The sequence below is a fragment of the Pristiophorus japonicus genome, chromosome 15 (genome assembly GCF_044704955.1).
Source record: "Pristiophorus japonicus isolate sPriJap1 chromosome 15, sPriJap1.hap1, whole genome shotgun sequence".
In the NCBI taxonomy this organism is placed as follows: Eukaryota; Metazoa; Chordata; class Chondrichthyes; family Pristiophoridae; genus Pristiophorus; species Pristiophorus japonicus.
In genome coordinates, this window is record NC_091991.1 from 173,545,360 (window position 1) to 173,556,456 (window position 11,097).

General features: G+C 45.9%; 1 protein-coding gene across 1 annotated transcript; it reads right to left on the reverse strand.

Moving 5' to 3' along the window:
• Positions 1-6,873: 6,873 nt before the first annotated feature.
• Positions 6,874-10,804, reverse strand: LOC139281250 (ATP-sensitive inward rectifier potassium channel 12). Its single transcript, XM_070901311.1, has one exon. The coding sequence runs from the start codon at positions 10,763-10,765 to the stop codon at positions 9,467-9,469; it is 1,299 nt and encodes a 432-aa protein (XP_070757412.1). The 5' UTR covers positions 10,766-10,804; the 3' UTR covers positions 6,874-9,466.
• Positions 10,805-11,097: the final 293 nt, after the last annotated feature.

The following is an 11,097-nucleotide window of genomic DNA, read 5'->3' on the forward strand; positions in this document are numbered from 1 at the left end:
CTCGGTTTAACATCTCATGCAAACAGTGCAATGAGTGAAGAGGACCTTTGTGCTTGCAGCTACAGTTGTTCATTCTGACAGTTAGGGAATTATTGAATAAGATCTGATTACATCCCCAGCACAAGGTATTTGTGCTACCACAGTTGATATACATTCTCCACGATCGCTGGTCTTGGCTTCCCACTATTCTACAGATTATTGGGCCGATTCTACAGATACTCAATATGTTATTCTATGGATTGTTGGGCCCCTGTGATTCATTTGTTGCTAGTTGGAACTATTCCATAGAATATAGACTCTTAGCTATGCCTCTATTCTGTAGATTTTTAGATCTGTAACCTATGGTTTTTCAAATCTTTATTGGGGTACTGAAGGAATGATCAGCCATGATCTTATCGAATGGTGGTGCAGGCTCGAAGGGCCGAATGGCCTACTCCTGCACCTATTTTCTATGTTTCTATTGCTTGGATGCATACAACATAATTGGAGGATGGAGGCTTTTCAATAGAAACAAACTTGTCCAGGAACTCCTCCCTTTCCTTCCTCATCGAGCCATGGGCTCAGTCTTGCCATGCTTGCCTCTGAGTTAGAAGGTTCTGGGTTCAAGCCCCACTTCAGTGATGTACTGAGGGAGCACTGCATCATTGGAGGTGCAGTCTTTTGGATGAGATATTAAGCTGAGGCCCCATCTGCCAACTGAGGCGGACCTAAAAGATTCCACAGCACTATTCAAAAAAGTAGCAGAAGAGTTCTTCCCGGTGTTCTGACCAACATTTCTCCCTCAACAAAATATCACTAAAAACATATTATCTGGCCATTTAACTCACTGTTGTTTGTGGGACTTGGCAATGTGTCGCGTTTGCCTGCAAAACAACAGTGATTACACTTGAAATGTGATTTGTTGTCTTGGATGCCCTGAGGATGAGAAGGGCATTATATCAATGCAAGCTATTTTCTATTTCTGATTATTCTCTAGTCCTCTCACTTACGCATGTGTTGCAAGTTAGAACAAAAAAATTGTTGGCTGTGAATATGATGTAGTGTGTCTCTACCTGTGTACTCCTTGAAGAGACCCAGGGAAAGGTTCAGAAACAGTGCACACCCTTCCATCAGGGTGCATAATGCTCCTTGCCTATCCCTAAACATCATTCACGTCAAGTTCATCATCTCCATGTCCCCCTCCAAGTCACACATCATAATGACTTGGAAATATATCGCCGTTCCTTCATCATCGCTGGGTCAAAATCTTAGAACTCCCTTCCTAATAGCACGTGGGAGCACCTTCGTCTGGGAGCTTGACAAGGTGGATGCAGAGAGGATATTTCCACTGATAGGGGAAACTAAAACTAGGGGACATAGTCTCAGAATAAGGGGCCGCCCATTCAAAACTGAGATGAGGAGGAATTTCTTCTCTCAGAGGGTTGTAAATCTGTGGAATTTTCTGCCCCAAAGAGCTGTGGAGGCTGGGTCATTGAATATATTTAAGGTGGAGATAGACAGATTTTTGAGCGATAAGGGAGTGAAGGGTTATGGGGAGGGGACAGGGAAGTGGAGCTGAGGCCATGATCAGATCAGCCATGATCTTATTAAATGGTGGAGCAGGCTCGAGGGGCCAGGTGGCCTACTCCTGCTCCTAATTCTTATATTCTTATGTTCTCACGGACTGCAGCGGTTCAAGAAGGCGGCTCACCACCACCTTCTCAAGGGCAAGGTCATGCAATAAATGCTGGACCTTGCCAGCGATGCCCACATCCCATGAATTAATAAATAAAAAGGCTACACCCTAAGAGTGGGGCAAGGAGCACAGGTTCGCTGATGAAAGGCAGTTTTAGGACCCATGTTGGGAAGATTCTCACACAAGAAGTGATTGATACACCGCTTTAGATACCGTTGGGGTAGATGGCTCATCAGGGGAAGGCAGCAGCAGCCAAGTTCATGGCACCATGGATGGCTCTGCTACACAGGAGAGCAGGAAAAAGAGTGGGAGAGTTATAGTGGTAGGGGATTTTATTGTAAGGAGAATAGATAGGCGTTTCTGCGACCGCAATCGAGACTCCAGGATGGTACGTTGCCTCCCTGGTGTAAGGGTCAAGGATGTCTCGGAGCAGCTGCAGGGCATTCTGGAAGGAGAGGGTGAACAGCCAATTGTCGGGGAGCATATAGGTACCAACAATATAGGTAAAAAATGGGATGAGGTCCGACAGGCTGAATTTAGGGAGCTAGGAGTTAAATTAAAAAGTAGGACCTCAAAGGTAGTAATCTCAGGATTGCTACCAGTGCCACATGCTAGTCAGAGTAGAAATAGCAGGATAGTTAAGATGAATACGTGGCTTGAGAAATGGTGCAAGAGGGAGGGATTCAAATTCCTGGGACATTGGAACCAGTTCTGGGGGAGGTGGGACCAGTACAAACCGGATGGTCTGCACCTGGGCAGGACCAGAACTGATGTCCTAGGGGGAGTGTTTGCTAGTGTATGTTGGGGAGGGTTTAAACTAATATGGCAGGGGGATGGGAATCTATGCAGGGAGACAGAGGGAAGTAAAATGGGGGCAGAAGCAAAAGATATAAAGGAGATAAACATAGAAACATAGAAAATAGGTGCAGGAGTAGGCCATTCAGCCCTTCGAGCCTGCACCGCCATTCAATGAGTTCATGGCTGAACATGAAACTTCAGTACCCCATTCCTGTTTTCTCGCCATACCCCTTGACCCCCCTAATAGTAAGGACTACATCTAACTCCTTTTTGAATATATTTAATGAATTGGCCTCAACAACTTTCTGTAGTCGAGAATTCCACAGGTTCACCACTCTCTGGATGAAGAAGTTTCTCCTCATCTCGGTCCTAAATAGCTTATCCCTTATCCTTAGACTGTGACTCTTGGTTCTGGACTTCCCCAACATTGGGAACATTCTTCCTGCATCTAACCTGTCTAAACCCATCAGAATTTTAAACATTTCTATGAGATCCCCTCTCATTCTTCTGAACTCCAGTGAATACAAGCCCAGTTGATCCAGTCTTTCTTGATATGTCAGTCCCGTCATCCCGGGAATCAGTCTGGTGAACCTTCGCAGCACTCCCTCAATAGCAAGAATGTCCTTCCTCGTTAGGAGACACAAACTGTACACAATACTCCAGGTGTGGCCTCACCAAGGCCCTGTACAACTGTAGTAACACCTCCCTGCCCCTGTACTCAAAGTAAAAGTGGAGGGCAGAGAAATCAAAGGCAAAAATCAAAAGGGGCCACATTACGACATAATTTTAAAAGGACAAAGAGTGTTAATAAAACAAGCCTGAAAGCTCTGCGTCTCAATGCGAGGAACATTCGTGATAAGCTAGATGAATTAACTGCGCAGACAGCTGTTAACGGATATGATGTAATTGGGATTACGGAAACATGGCTCCAGGGTGACCAAGGCTGGGAACTCAACATCCAGGGGTATTCAATATTCAGGAAGGATAGACAGAAATGAAAAAGAGGTGGGTAGCGTTGCTGGTTAAAGAGATTAACGCAATAGTAAGTAAGGACATTAGCTTGGATGATGTGGAATCTGTATGGGTAATGCTGCGGAACACCAAAGGGCAGAAAACGCTAGTGAGAGTTGTGTACAGACCACCAAACAGTAGTAGTGAGATTGGGGACAGCATCAAACAGGAAATTAGGGATGTGTGCAATATAGGTACAGCAGTTGTCATGGGTGACTTTAATCTACATTTAGATTGGGCTAACCAAACTGGGAGCAATACAGTGGAGGAGGATTTCCTGGAGTGTATAAGGGATGGTTTTCTAGACCAATATATCGAGGAACTAACTAGAGAGCTGGCCAATCTAGGCTGGGTGTTGTGTAATGAGAGAGGATTAATTAGGAATCTTGTTGTTTGAGGCCCCTTGGGGAAGAGTGACCATAATATGGCAGAATTCTTCATTAAGATGGAGAGTAACACAGTTAATTCAGAGACTAGGGTCCTGAACTTAAAGAAAAGTAACTTCAATGGTATGAGACGTGAATTGGTTAGAATAGACTGGTGAATGATACTTAAAGGGTTGACGGTGGATAGGCAATGGCAGACATTTAAAGATCACATGGATGAACTTCAACAATTGTACATCCCTGTCTGGCATAAAAATAAAACGGGGAAGGTGGCTCAACCGTGGCTAACAAGGGAAATTAGGGATAGTGTTAAATCCAAGGAAGAGGCATATAAATTGGCCAGAAAAAGCAGCAAACCTGAGGACTGGGAGAAATTTAGAATTCAGCAGAGGAGGACAAAGGGTTTAATTAGGAAGGGGAAAATAGAGTATGAGAATAAGCTTGCAGGGAACATAAAAACTGACTGCAAAAGCTTCTATAGATATGTGAAGAGAAAAAGATTAGTGAAGAATCAGAATCAGGTGAATTTATAATGGGGAACAAAGAAATGGCAGACCAATTGAACAAATAATTTGGTTCTGTCTTCACTAAGGAAGACACAAATAACCTTCCAGAAATACTAGGGGACCGAGGGTCTAACGAGAAGGAGGAACTGAAGGAAATCCTTATTAGTCAGGAAATTGAGTTCGGGAAATTGATGGGATTGAAGTCCGATAAATCCCCGGGGTCTGATAGTCTGCATCCCAGAGACCTTAAGGAAGGGGCCCTAGAAATAGTGGATGCATTGGTGATCATTTTCCAACATTCGATAGACTCTGGATCAGTACCTATGGATTATAGGATAGTTAATGTAACCCCACTTTTTAAAAAAGGAGGGAGAGAGAAAACAGGGAATTATAGACCGGTTAGCCTGACATCAGTAGTGGGGAAAATGTTGGAATCAATTATTAAAGATGTAATAGCAGCGCATTTGGAAAGCAGTGACAGGATCGGTCCAAGTCAGCGTGGATTTATGAAAGGGAAATCATGCTTGACAAATCTTCTAGAATTTTTTGAGCATGTAACTAGTAGAGTGGACAAGGGAGAACCAGTGGATGTGGTGTATTTGGACTGTCAAAAGGCTTTTGACAAGGTCCCACACAAGAGACTAGTGTGCAAAATTAAAGCACATGGTACTGGGGGTAAGGTATTGACGTGAATAAAGAACTGGTTAGCAGACAGGAAGCAAAAAGTAGGAATAAACAGGTCCTTTTCAGAATGGCAGGCAGTGACTAGTGGGGTACCGCAAGGTTCAGTGCTGGGACCCCAGCTATTTACAATATACATTAATGATTTAGATGAAGGAATTGAATGTAATATCTCCAAGTTTGCAGATGACACTAAGCTGGGTGGCAGTAAGAGGCTGCAGGGTGACTTGGACAGGATAGCTGAGTGGGCAAATACATGGCAGACGTGGTATAATGTAGATAAATGTGAGGTTATCCACTTTGGTGGTTAAAACAGGAAGGTAGATTATTATCTGAATGGTGACAGATTAGTAAAAGGGAAGGTGCAACGAGACCTGAGTGCCATGGTACATCAGCCATTGAAAATTTGCATACAGGTACAGCAGGCGGTGAAGAAGGCAAATGGCATGTTGGCCTTCATAGCGAGAAGATTTGAGTAGAGGAGCAGGGAGGTCTTACTACAGTTGTACAGGGCCTTGGTGAGGCCACACCTTGAATATTGTGTACAGTTTTGGTCTCCTAATCTGAGGAAGGACATTCTTGCTATTGAGGGAGTGCAGCGAAGGTTCACCAGACTAATTCCCGGGATGGCAGGACTGACATATGAAGAAAGCCTGAATCGACTAGGCTCATATTCACTGGAATTTATAAGAATGAGAGGGCATCTCATAGAAACATATAAAATTCTGACAGGATTGGACAGGTTAGATGCAGAAAGAATGTTGCCGATTTTGGGAAAGTCCAGAACCAGGGGTCGCAGTCTAACGTTAAGGGGCAAGCCATTTAGGACTGAGGTGAGGAGAAACTTTTTCACTCAGAGAATTGTGAACTTGTGGAATTCTCTACCACAGAGAGTTGTTGAGGCCAGTTCGTTAGACAGATTCAAAAGGGAGTTAGATGTGGCCCTTACAGCTAAAGGGATCAAGGGGTATGGAGAGAAAGCAGGAAAGGGGTACTAAAGTTGCATGTTCAGCCATGATCATATTGAATGGCGGTACAGGCTCGAAGGGCCGAATGGCCTACTCCTGCACCTATTTTCTATGTTCCTGTGTTTCTATGTGGCACATGGAATGAACTCCGAGTGGATTTAGTTGAGGTTAAAAGCTTTTGGAATAATTGAAGCAGCAGTTGGATTCTCTGATGGACGGGGAGCAGCTGTAGGTTCTGTCTATCTGGATGAGCTAGGACCACGTGCCTTCTGCATCTCTATCATGTGTCGTATGGCACAATGGGCACTGAGGGCATTCCAGAACAACAACAACTTGTGTTTGCATAGCGCCTTTAATACTCGCAGGAGTATTAATGCAAAACAATTTGACGCCGAGCCGCGTAAGGAGAAATTAGCGCAGGTGTCCAAAAGCTTGGTCAAAGAATGAGGTTTTAAGGAGCGTCTTGAAGGAGGAAAGAGAGGTAGAGAGACGGAGAGGTTTAGGCAGGGAGTTCCAGAGCTTGGGGCCCAGGCAGCTGAAGGCACGGCCACCGATGGTTGAGCGATTATAATCAGGGATGCTCAAGAGGGCAGAATTAGAGGAGCGTAGACATCTCAGGGAGGGTTGTGGGACTGGAGGAGATTACAGCGATAGGGAGGGGTGAGGGCCATGGAGGGATTTGAAAACAAGGATAAGAATATTGAAATCAAGGCATTGCTTAACCGGGAGCCAATGTAGATCAGCTACATTGTTGTTCTCACAGATTTAATGGTTCTATCTACAATAACAAATACTTTTATCACCTGTCATTTGTGTATTAAGAGTGCTGAAATAAACACAAATTCCAGTTTGTATTAGAATTCGTTAATTTAATAAATTCTTTGATCATTCAATAAAATAAAACAGAACCCAGAGTCATTCTTTACATTTACAATCTGGGTGAAGAGGAAGACTTCTACAGAGGTCAAAGTTCACCTTATCCCTTTAAGAGAAATACCTTTATTTAATCACAAGCTTCTATGCTGAGACATATCGCAAAAATTGAGAAGGAGAAAAAAAAACCCCAAAGTAACGGGAGAGCAAGATTAAGCTTATTGACTATGTCCAAAACAAGAAGGTTCGCTGTCACAATCGAAAGATGGTCAAAGCAATTAATACAGTCTTACAGGTGCAAGGCTGCAGCAGAGAAGCTAATGATGCTGTCACCATGGTTACCTAGTGTGAGACAAGCCACAAACATCCTAGTGGTATCACACCCCTATCGTAGGTACGAGGATTTCACACAACAGGTGTCAAAGACAGTGCCTTCCCAGAAGGCGTTGCAAATGCTAAAGAGTGCACCAAAATCAGCAAATGCTTGAAGGGGTAGGAAAGTCCAGCCAGGGGAGAGAGTACCCTTAGCTTAAGGTTCTCTCCCAGCTATACACTGCTCACCTGAATTTTCAGTAGATGTTTTTAGTTTTACACAAAGACTCGTGCGTTCTGGAGCGACTCTGTCAGAATCTTGGCGCTGTGGGGGGGAGAGGAGCACCTTCACCACATGGACCACAGCGGTTCAAGAAGAAGGCCCAACACCAACTCCTCAAGGGCAACGGGTGATGGCCGATAAACACCGGCCATGCCCGCGACGCCCACAACCCAAGAATTATTATTATTTTTTTTTTTTAAATCGGCGGGAGCCAGAATTTCCAGTCCGCTCTGTTGGACCCCAGAATAAAACTGGTCGGGGAAACCTGTACCTCCAGCAGTTGGTGTGGCTTCCCAGGCCCGCCCCCCCACCATGGCTACACCAGTCAGCTCTCAGGCCATTCTGAAGTCATGGTCCTCCTGTTTCTGTCTGAAGTTGCTCTGCGATGCAAAAGGTGCTCACCTCGCTGGTGATATCACCGGAGCAGCTGAGCAGAGAGGAACACCTGACTGGAGGGTTTTCACGTCATTTGGGCAATTTTTTGTCAAAAAAAAAGATTATCAATCAAAATTCTGCTTCGTAATTCTGTGGGGCTCCACTCCCAGATTGGGGCCTTGTTAGAGGAGAATGTAGGCTTGTGGTAAGGCTACGACACTATAGGGCCATTTCTCCAACCTCGGCTCCCACCTGTTGATGCTCCTGTATGCTGGCAGTGAGTCCTTGCAGAATTACTCCTTCTATTTCCATCTGAAGTGGAGAAATACTATTCGTCCAGACATTCCTTCCCCTTCAATTACTCCCTGATAGTAATTAACCATAGCACTCACCCAGGCTAGGTCTATACAGTATATAACACCATTCCTCCTAACTATACAGTGTGCATGTGAGTGTGTGTATGTGTGTGTGAGAGAGTTTGTGAGTGTGTGTGTGTGTGTGGGTCTGTATGTGTGCTCATGTGTGTGAGTGAGTGTGAGTGAGTGTGTGTGAGTGTGAGTGTGAGTGTGTGAGTGTGTGTGTCAGTCAGTATGAATGTTTGTGTGAGAGTCTGTGCGGGTGTATGAGAGTCTGTGAGTGTGTGTGTCAGTCGCTATGTATGTGTGTGTGAGTCTGTGCGGGTGTGCGTAAGTCTGTGCATGAGTGCGAGTGTGTGTGGACATATATATATCTATAAAATATATGGGATCAGCACTCTCCTTAGCTAGGCCTATACATTATATATAACAGCACTCAGTCTAGCTAGGTCTGTACAGTAGTATAATCTTGTGAAGCAATTTGTATTTAAAGATAAAGAACTTTATTTTTTTTTACAAAAATGTACTCTGCTTGAGCAACACTGATGCGACATCTCGAGCGCGAATGACACCATTTTGTTTTGCACGCCTCGGGAGCTGTGCGCAATTTTCACCTCATGCAATGTCTAGCTCTTCACATCGGTTAAGTGCACAGGTAAATTGTGCTTGCTGACATAGAACCACACGCACTCTGTGGCTGGCTTGATGTACATTGTCGCTCGGTAATTCCATCTCTGCTCTCTGTTCCTCTGCCAGCTGGTACGAAGATACCTTCTTTCAAGTAAAATGTCAAAGGGTGAAAAAAAAACCCACAGAAGGAGCATCAAATCTGATCTGACAAGTTGAAATGCCTATTTGCAAGTCTAAACATCATGGTTTTGTTCTAGATCTATTCTCCTTGAAGCTCACATTTGCACACATCCTAAAGCACTTGATCCAACGTCTTGACCATTCCTTGACATTCTACATTAATGTCTAAATCCATTGGAAGGTAATTATTAATGTTACATAATCTCCTAAAAGCACAACAGTAATAATTCTATCTTTACTTACATTAAACGCTAACTCATTCTGTTGCTTTGTAATTACCATTCAGGTAGATTTCATATTTGAGAATTCCCTCCACCATTACAATCACATTTTGACCTAATTCTATGCAAGCTTAATATCCTTATGGCACTCATGATGATTGATATCCCATTCCTTACACTTGACGAAAGGCTCACTGTGACAAGTCAAAGGTCATATCTCGGACTCCCTTCTGTACGACCTTTGATCCAACGCCAACGTTGCCTGCAATCGGTCGAATTCATGCCGGCTGCCGTTTGGGCTCGGGTCGTCCAGGACCCTGCTGTCGTCGTCGTCAGCCTCGTCGTCCTCATCCCGGCTCATGAAGGCCAACTCGTTCTCGTAGCAGAAGGAGTTTGTGCTGGGGACGAGAAACTTGCTCTCCACCAAGTCCTTGGCACTGCAGCGGGGGGTGGTGGGCACCTCGTAGGTTTTGTGGAAATGCGAATAGTCCACTTTGTACTGGTCCTTCTCCTCGAAGAGCACCGGCTCGAAACGCTGGCCCCACAGGATCTCGCTGGCCAGGTACGAGCTGCGAGCTTGCGTGGTCATGGCCGTGGCCTCCACCATCCCTTCCAGGATCACCACGATCTCAAAGTCCGCCATCTCCAGGTCCTGCTTGCCGATGCCATACAGTGGGCTCTCCTCGTCGATCTCGTGGAGAATAGTTATAGGGGAGACCAAGAATATACGATCGTAGCCTTTATCAAAACCCACGTCGATGTCAATCTGGTCAAGGGGTATATATTCTCCTTCCTCGGTAATCCGGGGCTTGATCAACTGCGCCCTGACGTGAGCTTCCACTATGTGGCTTTTCCGCAGATTTCCTACCCGCCACATCAGAGAGAGCTTGCCGTCCCTCATAGCTATCACCGCATTGTGGCTAAAAAGTAAGGTCTGGGCCCGTTTCTTCGGCCGCGCCATCTTAGCCATTATGGCGCCGATCATGAAGGAGTCTATAATGCAGCCGATGATGGACTGGAAGACCACCATGAAGATGGCCAGCGGGCACTCTTCCGTCACGCAGCGGAAACCGTAGCCGATGGTCGTCTGGGTCTCGATGGAGAAGAGGAAGGCGGCGATGAAGCCGTTCACCTGCGAGACACAGGGCGTGGAGTCCTCGTCGCCAAGGGGGCTCTCCAGGTCCCCGTGGATCAGCGCCACGAGCCAGTAGGCCAGGCCGAAGGCCAGCCAGGAGACGATGAAGGCGAGCGAGAAGATCAGCAGCATGTAGCGCCAACGCACGTCCACGCACGTGGTGAAGATGTCCGCGATGTAGCGCTGGGGTTTCTCGCTCATGTTGGCAAACTGTACGTTGCACTGCCCGTTCTTTTTGACGAAGCGGCTGCGGCACTTCCTCCTGGTGTGGATCTTGCCGTTGCCATAGCCGTTGAGCCCTGGCATGGTGGTCAGCTTGAGCCCGTCTTCTGAGGAGGACACGATGCTGTAATGGTTGTCACAGGCGCCGCTCATTCCAGTCCGCAGAACGGAATTAGTTCAGCCCCCTGGGGGCTCCCCGTAAGCCAACCGACAACTCCGCCCCTCCCCCCCCCCCCACCCACCCCCCACCCACCCCCCAAGGTAAAATAAGCAAGGTGGAGTCTCTGGCAATGGCAATAGGTCCAGGCAGCTTGGCTCGTCCTGTGTGGAGTCTTGTCAGCGCAGTACCCTGAAACGAAAACAACGATGGTTAAACTGCGCAATACTTAGAAATGCAACCGTCGCACGCAACAATGTTAAATATAATTTGGGTCTTTGTCATCAGCGTCGGGTCAACTGAGTTATCCCCGTGAATAACTTAGGAA

Coding starts and splice junctions, on each gene's coding strand:
- LOC139281250 (XM_070901311.1), bottom strand. CDS start 10,765: ATGAGCGGCGCCTGTGACAACCATTACAGCATCGTGTCCTCCTCAGAA.